This window comes from Macrotis lagotis, chromosome 5 (genome assembly GCF_037893015.1).
Source record: "Macrotis lagotis isolate mMagLag1 chromosome 5, bilby.v1.9.chrom.fasta, whole genome shotgun sequence".
Classification (NCBI taxonomy): Eukaryota; Metazoa; Chordata; class Mammalia; order Peramelemorphia; family Peramelidae; genus Macrotis; species Macrotis lagotis.
Genome location: NC_133662.1, coordinates 145,530,095 through 145,544,924, shown reverse-complemented (window position 1 = coordinate 145,544,924; position 14,830 = coordinate 145,530,095). Strand labels below are relative to the sequence as shown.

Genomic DNA, 14,830 nt, shown 5'->3' with positions numbered 1-14,830 from the left:
TTATGTCCAGTATCATTTTTCAGACATCCAAATATATGAATATTTCTTTAAAAGACTTTTAATTTTAAGGTAATTCTTTTCTTTATTAAAAATGTGCAGTCCTCTTCTAGTAATGTTTTGTTGAGTACCTAGAACATAAAATTTTCTCTTCAGGCATTTTTGTAACCAACCCTTTTAAATTATGCAATTATATTTCATAAAAGTTGGATATTAGTACCACCACAAAATGTCAGAACTACTACCACAAAATGTCAGAACTTACAGATGACTTAGTTTTACTCTTTCAATTTACAAATTAGTAAACTGAGGTTCAAAAGGGTTGTGACTTTCCAAAGGTTCTATAGCTAGTAAGTGTCAGAGCTGAGACTTTGAGCACAGTTTTTCTGACTCCCAAAATACTGCAACTTAATATTTATGACAAAAGTCATATTGTTTTATTTCCAGGAGCAGACTCTTCACTTCTCCCATAAGATATCAGACCAGATGTCTGACACCTGGAGAAAGAACCCATTAAGGGTATAAGTTTTTTTCCTTTTTCTCTCATTCTTCCCTCTAGCCTCAGGGAAAAAAGTTCTCCCTTCCTTTCTAAAGATAATCCTTCTTTTATCTCATTCCATATTACTCCTCCCTATTCCCACAATTATCCCTACCCTCTGTTATCATTACCCTTTCTAACTGCTAGATTTCTTCCCTTCTACTTTGAAACATGAGCAGAATTAAGAAAACAGAAAAACATTCAACTGCACATACCCTTGCTCTACTTTCTAAGTAGTGTTGAATGGTATTGTTCAAACATTGTCAAACACAATCAAACATTTGACCTTTTATTGCTACTTCTATTTGTTATACATCCATACAATATGATGTTTAGCAACACTGCTATTCTGAAAATTCTGGAAGTACAGATAGCGTTTATGCCTACTTTTTCCCTTTGGATTATGTCTCGACTTTTTTTAGTTCTTTTCTTTCTGCCTTTAAATATCTCCTCCCCCCTCTATATGGATGTCTATCAAGACCTTGTCTTTGACCCTTTCTCATGTCTTTAACAAATTTTTGTGCCCATAAATACAAGATTTTCTAGCCCACCTTCCAGTTTCATGCTTTCAGTTATATGAAGAAATATTTCCATGTGTATTTTGTAATTTATCTAAAACTCAAACTATCCAGAATTGAACTAAAAATGTAATGTTCTAGCCCAAATAACTGGCTCTACGTCTCTATTGCCTTGTTTTTATTATTGGTAGTGCCAGTTCAATTCAATAAACACTTGATAACCTCCTGCTGCATTCCAAGGTCCTGTACTTAGTGTTGAGGAGACAAAACAGACCCTGTTCTCAAAGCGCTGACTTTCTACTGGGGGTGTGGAAGGAGAATAGGAAGATATATGTATTCAGACCAGATATAGTCCAAAGAAAATTGTTAAGAGAGTAATAACAGGTACAGAGGAGACCTTTGCTGACCTACCCTCCATAGGCACTGGACCATGAGAAGGAATTTAGACACACTCTTGCTCCTCACTATGAATCCCAGACTTTTTTTCCTAGCTACTTATTTATTTCGCTCCATTCATCTTCATCTCAAAATCCAGTAGGTAAAATAGAAATGGAACCCTGTGGGACACATATTGACTTAAAATGACAAGTTGATATTTTCAATGTTATATTTTTATTTATTTTCTTTAATATTTCCCAATTACATTTCAATCTAATTTGGACCACTCTTAGGCATTTTGCAGATCAAGAGTATGGCATCTCTGACCTTGTACATCTCTTTATCACAATCATTTGCCAGTTCTTACGTTATTCTTCTCTTTTTCTCATGTTGCACACAATCATTTTGATCACTCATACTTGAGATATGCTAGTTTCTCCTCAAACATCTTGATTTCCCAGTTTATCAATCTCTTAAAATCCCATCTTGACTCTACCTTAACCAAACATAGGTCTCATATTTAATCTAACATTGTTTATAACTTTTATCTTCATGATCCAGAAATCTGAAATTCCCCTCTCCTTCTATGCCCCTCCTATCCTTCTCTCTCTCTCTCTCTCTCTCTCTCTCTCTCTCTCTCTCTCTCTCTCTCTCTCTCTCAACTTTAACTCATTCTTCATTCTTATGAATAATCTTATTATGATCAGACAACTTTTGCCAGATGGATTAACTAAAAATTTTTTTACCATGCCTCCTGAATCTTGGGGAATTGCCAATTATAAAGAAGATTCACACTTACAAGTCCACAAAGACTCATTTGGACCTGAATTACTGCAACAGTCTCTTCTTAATATTCTTTAGTCTTTCTGCTTTACATTAGACTTACAATGACCAAATCTGTGTAGTAGCAGGGAGCTATGACCTCAGAGGGACAACTGCAGAATATTTTAAGGGAGGGAAATATTTTTTGAGGAAAACACAATAATATTTGGCATGTCAAACACTGAGTGAACTACTAGCTTGAGGTTCTTTAGTTTCAACACTAGAACATGTTCTTTTCCTTTTGATGATCTCAAAATACTTGAGATATATTTCTATTTATATGTACTTTTTTAGATATGCCAGTAACTTCATGTATTTGGTTTGTGACAACATATCTTTGTAAAACTGAGTGTGAAATAGGAAATGGGAATAGCAGTATCCAATCTGTTTCCAAGGTTTGAGAAGTCACACAGTGCCCAATAGATGCATGTATTCCATTAGTAAGTAACTGTGATTTTAACATTTATTCTCATTTGTACAAATAATGTTTTTTATACATTAATAAAATATTCTTGTTTAAGAGTAAATGAAATACCCCCTCCCCCCCATAAATATAGACTCGCTTGAACGATAAAGGGGAGAGAAAAGAAATTAAAATAAAAAATAATAATAATTGTAGGTATAGCCAGGTGGCGCAATGGACGGAGCACCAGCCCTGGAGCCATGAGCACCCGAGCCCACATCCGGCCCCGTACACCCAACAATCACCCAGCCATGTGACATGAAAGCCACTCGAACCCCACTGCCCTGCAAAAACAAAAAGAAAAAAATGACCCCAAATAAAATAAAATAGTAATAATAGTGGGGTGGCTGGGTGGCGGACAGAGCATTGGCCCTTGAGCCAGGAGCACCCAGGTCCAAATCCAGCTTCAGACACCCAATGATCACCCTGCTATGCGGCCCCAGGCAGGCCACCCAGCCACATTTGCCCTACACCCCCCCCCAAAAAATGATAATAATAAAAAATGTGTTTGCGTCTTTGTTCCAACACCAACAACTCTGTCACAGGTGGATCACATTCTTTGTGATAAGTCCATCACAAAAGTTACTTCCATATTTTTACACCATTGCTATTGCTTATCACAACTCCCTCCTTTCTTATTTCTCCACTACCATGTACTATATTTTCTCTCTCCTTTTACTCTGACTCTGCTGTAGGGTAGCCCTGAGCCCCATACCACCCCTTAGGCCCAGAATCCACCTGGCCCTATGGTCCTGGGCAGGCCTTCCAATCCTAGCCCCTTGCAAGAAGTAAAAAAGAAAATGTGTTATATCTGACCACTCCCCCCCCCCATGGTCCATCCTCTCCTCCAACACTCACACCCCCCAGTTCCCCCTGTCCCCCTTCTCTTCTTCTTACTCCAAATGCCTATATCCCATTGAGTATATATGCTGTTTCCTCTCCTAACCACCTCTGATGAGAGAGAAGATTCCCTCATTCCCCTTTGCCTTCCCCCCTTCCATATCATTGCAATAGCTCATTGTAATAAAGGAAAATCTTATTATATGAAATATCTTGACCTAATCCCCCTCTCCTTTTTCTTTCTCCCATTACATTTCCCTTTTTTCCTATTGACTCCATTTTTACACCATATTTTATCTTCAAATTCAGCTTTCTCCTGTGCTTCAACTATAAAAGCTACCTCTACCTGCTCTATTAACTGAGAAGGTTCATATGAGTATTATCAGTGTCATTTTTCTAAACAGGAATACATGCAGTTCATCATCATTAAGTCCCTCATATTTTCCCCTTCTCCTCCAATCTCCATGCTTCACCTGAGTCCTGTATTTGAAGATCAAACCTTCTGTTCAGCTCTGGAAATTCCAAGAGGAACATTTGAAATTCCCCTGGTTCATTGAAAGTCCCATCTTTTTCCCTGGAAGAGGACATTCAGCCTTGCTGGGTAGTTGATTCTTGGCTGCATTCTAAGCTCTTTTGCCTAACCGGTATATTGTATTCCAAGCTACGAGCTTCCATTGTAGTTGCTGCTAAGTCCTGTGTGATCCTGACTGCAGCTCCATGATATTTGAACTGTGTCCTTATGGCTGCTTGCAATATTTTCTGTTTGACTTAGGAGTTCTGGAATTTGACTATAATATTCCTAGGGGTTGGTTTTTTGGGATTTCTTTCTTGGGGGATCGGTGAATTCTCTCCATCTCTATTTTGCCTTCTGCTTCTAAAATATCAGGGCAATTTTCCTGTAGTAATTATTTGAAAATGATGTCAAGGCTCTTTTCCTGATCATGACTTTCAGGTATTACAATAATTTTTAAACTATCTTTCCTAAGTCTGTTTTCCATATCAGTTGTTTTTTCAATGAGATGTTTCACATTTTCTTCTAATTTTTCATTCTTTTTATTTTGAAGTATTGATTCCTGGTTTCTCGTAAATTCATCAATCTCCCTGAGTTCCAGTTCTTTGTCTGAAGGATTTGTTCTCCTCAGAGAGTTTTCTTATCTCCTTTTCCATCTGGTTAATTTTGCTTTTTAAAGCATTTTTCTCCTCAATAACTTTTTGAACTGTTTTATCTATTTGACCTAAGCTGGTTTTTAGCATGCTATTTTCTTCAGCATTTTTTTGGATTTCCTTGACTAGGCTGCTGACTTCATTTTCATGTTTTTCCTGACTCTCTTTCCTTTCTTTTCCCATTTTTTCTTCTAACTCCCTCATTTGATTTTCAAAGTCTCATTTGAGCTCTGTCATAGCCTGAGCCCAATTTCTGTTTTTCTTGGAGTCTTTAGATGCAGGAGCTTGTGTTTCCTCATCTTCAGACTGAGTATTTTGATCCTTCTTGGGCTCATATGCAAAATATTTCTCAATGGTGTTCCTCTCGTTTCTCTGCTTGCTCATTTTCCCAGCCTGAGCCTGGTTTTGGGGTGCTTCCTGGCTTTTGGGACACTCCCACAAGGGTCTCAGTGTGTGAGGCTCTGTCAACCCTCCTGGTCTGTGAATGACCATAAGTGCCCCCCTCTGCCACAGGACTGAGGTGGTGGGGGACCCTGCTGTTCTATGGGGGTCCTAGACTGGGATCAGGATCTGAATGTGGTCAGAACCCCAGTGTCCTGTTCCAGGGGCAGAGGACAGAGCTCTGCAGTCTCTCTCTTTACTCCCCTCCCTAGGTTCAATGAGCTCATGCCCTGGGGGCTCCTGCTTATGGGCTCCCCCTGCTTCTGTTTCCTGGAACTCAGCTGCTCTGGCCAAGCTGCTAGCTGTGTGCCCTGAGGGCTTGGCTTCATGTGCTCACTCTGGCAGAGGTCCCCCCCTTTCTCCCACTTTGTGCCCGCTGCTCCCCGGGGCCACTCAGGAGACTCCCCCGCTGCTGTGAGCCGCCCTGGGGCTGCCTCCGGGAGGCTGAAGTTCTTTCGCTCTGGCGGGCCACCCCTCTGGTGGACCACCCCTCCCAACCCCAGGATGCAGAGCCTTTCTGCTCTTTTCCAGGTCACCTTGAGTAGGAGAACTGCCTCACTGGGTCCCTCTGTGGGTTCTGTCTCTCGAAAATTTAGAGTCCTTAGCTTATAAGTTTTATGAGAGAGCACCTAAGGCAGGATCCATTCTTGTCGCCATCTTGGCTCCACCCCCCCCCCCCACTGTGATTTTTAAAGAATGAAAATCACACTTTTTTTCTTTCAATTTTTTGTGTAGTAATTTTTCAAAAGACTACTAAATTGTTAAGACACAAATACTTATTAAGTTATTTGAACATAAATACTTAATAAACAGAACTCTTGGGTTGGTGGTCTAGGAGCACTATAAAAAAAAATTACTGAGACACAGAAGTACCAAGAAATGAATCAAGAAACTTTTAGAATCAACCCCTGCATTATATTGCTAGTGTTATATACCCTATTCAAGAATATATATCAGTTTTCTATTGTCTTCCATATATAAAAGTCCCAAGTTTGTTTGTTTTCTGCCTGAATTTCAAAACTCTTTACTATGTGGTCCTGTCAATCTACTTAACTTTCAGTATAATAAGATCATAGAGTTAAAAGGAATCTTACAGGTCATCTAGTCTAATCCCTTCACTTTATGGATAAGTAAACTGAAACAGAGAGAGCTTCACTAAATTAAATAGTTCAGATCATACATCAAGTGGCAAAAATATGACAAACTAAATGCCATCAGATTCCAAGTATAATACTTTTGCTAATATACCATGAGATTCCCGTGATTAAAAAATATTGTTTCTTTTCAATTTTTCCTCTCCTCCATATAAATGGAAGAGAACAAAGATTCCATTTTAGTCCAGAATAACAGTCTCAGAACTTTCACAACCCTTGTACATAATTCATTCAGTTCAGTATACGTTTCCCTCCTCCATAGAATACTCTCAACTTTATCTGTAGAGGAACAGAAGGAATTAGTTCCTATTTTTCTACTTGAGAATTGTTTCTCCTATAAAACAAGATGAAATTCTTCTTGTCTTTGTAATTGTCACATTAGTCCTGGAGTACAGTATAACCCTACAATATGCATTTATTTATATATATAAAACACTTTCCTCAAAATAATTCCCTAAATAAAACCAAACAACTTGTCCAGGTTCACACACCTTCATTCAGTGGCCAATTCTGAACTTGGGCCAGTACTTTTGCCACCTTCCTGCCAATTTTGTGCACTCTTATTATACAATAAAATGGAAATAAGATAAAAACCAAATTCAGGGTAGTGGTGAAGCAAACTAGTCTTAACTAGTAAATTTATGTAATTGGGCAACTGAGATAACCTACTTCCTACATTGTTTCCATTGGAGCCCATTAGTGAGTAGCTGGCTGAAATTTTTGTGTGTGTGTGTGTGTGTGTGTGTGTGTCCTTTCTGGCTAATTTTTTTGTTCCATGCTTTCCTGCATTTTGCTGCCAGATTCATCTTTCTAAAAGAATATTTCCAATACTTCATTGCCAAGGAAAAGAACCTTTGAAGGATTTGTATTGGTCAGACTCAAACTCTTCAGTCTGACAGATTTCCACTTTGGATGATCATTGGACGTGACCTTCCCTTTTCTCAATGAAACCTTTGATCTAGAGAATCTGATCTCACATTGTTTGTTCATTCTACTTACTTCACTCCCTTTATGTCTTTTATTTCACATGGAATGATCTTCCCATTCCAAACTTTATTTTATAGTTTATTTAATTAAGTTCAATATTAATATTAAATGCCTGAATTTTTTTCCTGAATAACACCATTTCACAATGATACTACCCTTATTTAAATTGTGTTGTTACTTATAGATGGCATTGGTATCCTTAAGATCCCTTGCAACTCTGCAGAGGTTCTGTCATTCCTCTTGAATTATATTTTCACACTTCTAACTGCCGCCTTGGCTTCTCTATGTGGATGTTCAATCTGCATCTCATTCTTAGCATGTTAAAGCTGCAATCTTTAGGTTCCCAATAAATGTCTCCATTTCCCAAACTTCCTGTTCTCTTAATGTTTCCACTTTCTTCTTAGTAAGCTAGGTTTGGAATCTCAGAATCTAGACACTTCCCTTTTCCTCATCTTCCTTATCTAATCACTAGTTAAGTAGTATTCAGTCTATTATCACTGGTCCTATAGCTTATCTTTGTCACAAAACCTTCATCATTTTTGCCTAGGCTATTATAGTAGCTTTCTAATTGACCCTCTTGTCTTCCTTACCTCCTCAATTCTAATATATCCTCTATATAACTTTCAAAATAATGTTTCTAAAATAAAGATCTGACAGTCTTACTCCTCTGCTCAACAGTCATCAGTGACTCCCTGTTGCCTCTAACATTAAAATACAAATTCCTTGTGTTGCCATTAAAGAGTATTTTCTCCTCTCCTCCCCTCCCCTCCCCTCCCCTCCCCCTCCTCTCCTCTCCTCTCCTCTCCTCAGGAGGCAGAATTGAGGAGAAAGAATATTCTAGGAAGGCAGAGATGGGAAGTCATCTGTAAAGAACAGTGAGGAGGCCAGTATTAGGGAATCATAGAAGTATGTGGAGAGGAGGAAAATATAAGACCAAAAGTTAAGAAGGGGTCAGTTTATGAAGGCCTTTAAAAGCCACACAGAAGTATTCAGATTTGATTAAGGGACATCCTGCTGAGTAGAGCTTTGAACTTGTAGTCAGGAAGAGCTGGGTTTCAATGCCATCTCAGAGCCTTCCTATTTGTGTGACTTAGCAATCCATTTAACTTCCCTGAGCTTTAGTTTTCTCCTCTTTAAAATGAGGGGGTTGGACTAGATAACCTTCACGGTCCCTTCAGCTCCAACTCCTTGACCCTTTGAACACCAATAGAAATGTTTTTAAAGAAACAATACACCAACTAAATTTGTTGCATCAAAACAAAGAATTAAGTCCCTTCCTTTCATCACAATTATTTTGTGATTATGCCCAAATATAAACTGCCTTTTTTGTGATGTCTTTATTATGATTAATAGTGATCTTTATGATAGTAATATGGTAATTTGATGGATTCCCCTATACCAAAAAGAAAAACCTTATCGGAGAACATGGACAAATGTTGGACTGGATGGAGTTCTGCATTAAAGGAGGGAATGTGTCTTACAGCTTCACTCCTGACTCTACTTTCTCCTGTCTTTAGAGAGCTGCCTCTGTGGCCATCGCCTGTGCTTGGTGAGTCTCTGCCAAAGACCACATTTCATGAGCTCCATGGACTGTCCGTACTCATAGCCACATCTGACTCACTGATCTTCTCCCTTGTCACCCCCCCCTCCAACTTCCAATGTAAGATATTTGATTATCGAAACTTTTTAATTTTTTGTATTCCCAGCACTTAACACAGTCCTGGAACATAATAAGCACTTAATACTTTATATAACTCCAGATTGATAAAATCATAGATTCATTTGCTTATTTGATTAACTATCAGGTTAACAATACATTTGTTCAAGATATTATAATTAACAAAGTTCACTTGATCCTTTGAATATCCCTGTGAAGTGGCAGGATGAGTATTATTGTTCCCATTTTGCAGATGTGGAACAATCTCTTAAGAGCAAATGAGTTGGCATTGGTCCCAGGGCTAATAAGTAATTGGAACTATACTCCAGGCCAGGTCTTCTCATTTCAAGAGGAGTATTCTTTCCCATCTATGTTTCACATTAGAGTGTTATTTCTGTTAGAACCAAAAGTAGAATGCTACAAAGGAAAAAACTGGAATGGTGAATTTTAAAGGATATAGGGCCACAAGGTTTTAAAGGATAACTTAATAAATATTTTAGTTCCTTTAAGTACTTGACTTTGGGGATAACTTTAAAATCACTTTGAAATGTTCTTGAAATACAAACTTTTAAAACCATTCCTACCTCAGGTGAAACTAAAGTATAAACCAAAATCATCCAAACCTAATTTGACTTGCAAGCATGTATGAAAATTAGGATTATATGTCTCAAAAGGTTATAAAACTTGTGTAACCAGTTAAAAAGGAAAAAGTATTGTTGTTAGCTTGTCTCATCTTGATTTAGGCCTTTATAGTTAGTCACATGGATAGTGCTTTTTTTTAAAACATGAAAATAAGTTCTCTGAGAAGAAATATTTGCATATTTTGCATGGAACTGCTCTGTTCTTAAGGAAAAGGCCAAAGTAGCTTTGTTTAAAACTTGGCAAAGTTTCTGGGTGGGTTCTTTTTTATTTTCTCTGTTTTATGAAATCCAAAAAGGTTTTATATCCTTAGTTTTACTCAACAGGGGAGCAGTAGCAAACGGCCTTTGGCAGACTGTGGTTTCTGCATGAAGCAAGCCTAGAAGTGTGTTGGGAAAAGAGGGTAGATTGGTGTAGGCTATCTTAGCCAACCTTGCTGTTGTTAAATTATTTAGCAATTCCTTTCCACAGCATCTATTTCAAAAATAGATATTGCTTCACTCTATTTAATGAGCATTATTATTTTTCTTCTGCTACATGGAATCATGAAAATGTATCGGTAGGCTTTTTTGTCCTTCCATACTTCTCATTTGATGTTTCTGTAATAAATAACCCTAATACTGCACCTGAGAGATTGAATTATCTACTCCTTTATCATGGTACTTGTTTCTTCATACGCATTTAAATGGGCTTTTAAGTAACATGTCAATAAAGAACAGAAGTGTAAAAATGCCTAGAAAGAACATGTAATTGCAGTGTTTATTTTCAACAGCAGTTGATTGAAAAAGAATGGTAATCTTTCTGCTTCTATAGAGAAGTATAAGTATCTTCTAGTTCATGTTTTTTTAGTAGGCTTTTTAGCATGGGTAATTTTCTGAAGAGGAAAGCTGAAAAGCAGACATTTTATTTCCTTCAGTGTACACCTGTTCTTCTGCACTTGATTTCAAAATACAATGTTTGACATGTAGGATGAAAAGTTTTCAGGAATACAGAAGTAAAACTGAAAAGTGAGTCTAAAAAGAGAAGTGTATTAAACAATTAAGTAGTTAAGTGTGCCATTTTCATTGTAGTTATTGCATTTAAGTTCATTTCTTCTACTCAAAAAAAACTAACAAGATAGCTGTCTTCTAGTCAGATCATCCTCTTTACCCTTCTGCTCCAAGTTGACCCATATTTTTCAAAATGTGACTTTAAAAGAATTAATACTTCAATTAGATTTATTTACATAATTCTAATTTTTTAAATGTTACATCTCTAAATGGAAAATTTAGAACTTATTATTCTCAAAAGATTGGGGCACTATCTAATTTTACCCAGTTTTGTGGAATGTGAAAAAACTTTCTAATAATGATTTTTAAAACCTGTTTTCTTCATTTAGTTGTACTTTCACCCCAATATATCTACATATGACTATATGTGGTAACAGATTTGGTTTTAGATTTATTTATTTGTTTTCAGAAATTATTATGCAAAAGAGAAAAATATTTTTTCATAATCAAAAGTGAATGTTTAATGTTAATGAAGATCTATTTCCCAGACTTTTATGTTTTTCAAGTTAGTCATTTACTAATTTGTTTAAAGTAAATGCCTTTGGAAGTAAAGTAAACATATATATATATATATATATTTACATATATATATAATGTATATATACATATATATGATAACTTAGCTAAAGGACATAGCAAAACCATCTTATGTACATCTACAAAAGAATGTTTTAAAAGACATTTGCCTTTCATTGAAGTTCATACTATCCAGGGGCCTCAGCAATCATCTTTTTGAGAGAAGGAAATTGAGGCAGAATGTTCAATTCTATCAGAGCTGGAATTCCCAGCTATCTCTTCTGACTCCAAATCTAGAATTCTTTCCATCATGCTGTCTGGTAGAATTTGTTTATATTTTAAATAAGTGATTTTAAAAATGTTCATGCTAGTTAATGTGTAAAGGAAAGACTATTTTGACAATTCTTAGTTTATGAGTGATGTGTCAATAAAGAATCAATGTAATCTAAAAATAGCTAAGTTTTAAAAAATTAAGTAGATCCATTTTAAAATAGATTAACTAATAGAAAATGAATTATTTGATAACTCATGAACAATGAGTGAATAGAGTGGATGATCCCTTAAAGGAAAAGAAAAGCATTCTATAGCATAAACTTACAAATAAATCATTTGTTATTAATGAATTGTTTTAATTTTTTACAGATTAGCACATTTTGTATACTTTTTACACTTTTTTCAACTTTAAACAATTATAGTAGTTTTCATAGACTAAAACATCTCATTTCCTCATGTAAAGTTAAAAGTGTTATACTATTTTACATGTTATTTTTAATGAGTTTTGTAAGTTTATTATATTGTCAAAGAATCTATGTAACAGCCAAATTATAGGGTATAATCTGTATATATTACAATAAGTGTTTACTATAGTTACTAACATAAGTCCATATCATTTTGGTAAAATCTTGCATAAATGTGAGTTTGAATATTGATGTTGATCAATGGCAAACATAATAATTCTCTTAAGCTACAAACTCTTCCTTGATTATTGAAGCAAGTTCACTTTCATCTTTCTTAAATATTGGTCTATTTTACAATTAATCATTTTACTTTAAGTCTGGAGTTAGCAAAGATCCTGACTCTGTGATTAAAAGACTTTGTTTTAATAAGTAGTGAAATTTTACTTTGTTTAATTACAATTCCATTACTGCTTTTTATCTACCATGGTAAAATTGTGCACATGTATGTATTATGTATGTATATATATATATATATGTATTTGTCTATATATAGATATATTTATCTCTCCCTTTCTCTCTTTAATGAATATATATATATATATATATATATATATATATATATATATATGATGTGTGTGTGTGTGTGTGTGTGTGTGTGTGTGTGTGTGTGTGTGTGTGTAGGTCATTCTGTTGTAAGCCAGAAGTTGTTCTTACTTTTGAAATCCAAAAACTTCTATTCAAAGAGCAAATGGTTTATTTAATTGATCATTTGAACTAGTAGCACTTGTCTGACCTTCCTCCAATCCTTGTCTGTATATCATACAGTAACTAAATATTTCTCATCCAGTTTTTGCATCAGTAACCCAGGAAATTACATGTAGTTTCTGATTTGCCTTTCCTATTACAGGCCAGCTCAAATCTCTTGCTTCCTGCTCCATCATTGTTCTCACCACACAAGTTCAGACTGTCAAACACGTTGGGCACTCATCTGATTCCTCAGCATCCTTTTACTGATCAGAGTGGTAAGCCTTTTTCTTGTCATTTCTTTGTCATTTCTTTTAGTGTTAAAGAAAAAGACATTTTGCATTACCATGGTAATCAAGTTTTAGTTACTACTTTAGTTGATACAATGAATAGAGTAGATCACTGAATTCTGATGACCTTTATTCCTTCCATTTGAAATTAGTTATTTTTAACTACAAATTCTATGTAAATTTAGCTGCAGGCACTCTAAAATTGTTTTAATTGTGTATAATATCTTAATAGAAGCAAAACAAATTGTGACACATTAAACATCTATTTAAACAAGAATTATTTGACTACATTGCATAGTTTTAAAAGAAAAACACAGTTTTGCAGAACGACATTAAAATCTATACAGGTGTGTCTAGGTTAAAATATATTGACAAATTATCAAAAATATGCAAAAGAACTAGTTAATAAAATCAATCATTAAGATGAGAAATATATTTTCCAATTTCTTTTTATGTTATTTTGTAAAAGGCTTTCAAAAGAAATCGAAGAAAAGGGCATTAAAGTGAAACAGTTGTTTATAGTATTGTGATTTCACTTATTTTCTTCCTCTTTTATAGTACTATGCCGTTCTTCTTTATTAAATGGCCCAGAGAAACCCTTTCAAAAGTTAAATAACATCTGAGAATAACCAGGAAATCTTTTTAGCTTTTTTTTGCCATCTTTCTGATAAAGAAAAAACAGGATCCCTTGCCTAATATAATTTCCCTTACTTAGTCATGGAATATTGCCTTGGTAGGAATTATATAAACAGTCTCATTTTTCTAATGTTGAAGAAAAAAAAGTGGTTTCTATAAATCCAGACAGCAATGATTTGGTTGATTTTATATGATATCTATCTACTCTTTGAATGTAAAATTAAGTGATGAATTTAAAAAATTCTGATATTGTATTTAAATTTTTCTTATGTCAAAAATTTATAAGTTTATACTTTATTCTATAGTAAGGGGGGGACTATTGGAAGGTTCTGAGGATTATGAACCTGTCACCTGGGAGGCACTTAATAAATATTGATTGATTGCTTGATTGTACCATGTTCAAAGTATATTTTACAAAGACTAATCTGTTAGCAATTTAAGTTTTCTATTAAAAAGAGTGGAAGTTTAAGATACTTAGAAAGTTCTTCAAGTGTAAGATCATTAAATCTTGGAATAGGATAGTGGTGGTAGAAATTTTTTTAAAAAGTTGAATGCTAGAAAAGATCCAAAATAAGAATCAATAGATTTTGACCATTTATTAAATATCGGAGTGTAAGCAAGGAGATGAGAGGTTCAGTGGAAAGACTATGGACTCTGGATTCAGAATGAAAATCTCACCTTTGGGACTCACTACCTGTATGACTTGCACCAAACTACTTAACCTTCCTGGACTTCAGTTTCATTTGTAAAGTGGAGTAGGATTAGGTCCCTTTTAGGTGTAAATTAATGATACTTTGTTTCTGGTTTCTGTCTTGATTGATTCTAGCAGGGGAAGGGCTGGAAGTACCTTGACAGAAATAGGAGATTCTGAAGGAGAGCTCATTTAGCCAGGTTCTTATTTTCAAAGCTGTCAGTTATTTTCAAATCCAACTTTTAAATGTTAGCAAAAAAAAGTTAAATATACCCATATTTATGGTATCTAAATTTATACTCATGATATATACTATTTGGTTCTACTTTTAATTGAAATAAAATATAATACAAAACCCCAATAATTGTATTCAAAAACACCCAGTCCAGGAGTTGTCCATTGAATTTTTTTTTTTTTTTGCGAGGCAAATGGGGTTAAGTGGCTTGCCCAGGGCCACACAGCTAGGTCATTATTAAGTGTCTGAGACTGATTTGAACCCAGGTACTTCTGGCTCCAAGGCCAGTGCTTTATCCACTATGCCACCTAGCTGCCCCTGTCCATTGAATTTTAATCTCAGGGCTTTATTTGTCAATAAAGGATTAAATGTGGCAATATTTGTAAAACATTAA

The 14,830-nt window shown here is 35.3% G+C and overlaps 1 protein-coding gene across 1 annotated transcript in view; it reads left to right on the top strand.

Annotated features, from left to right (window-relative positions):
• The window catches only part of AHI1 (Abelson helper integration site 1), a 282,116-nt gene that overhangs the window by 135,961 nt on the left and 131,325 nt on the right, over positions 1-14,830 (top strand). Inside the window, 1 exon segment of the mRNA XM_074187648.1 lies at positions 12,748-12,862. Coding sequence (XP_074043749.1) covers positions 12,748-12,862 — 115 coding nt within the window.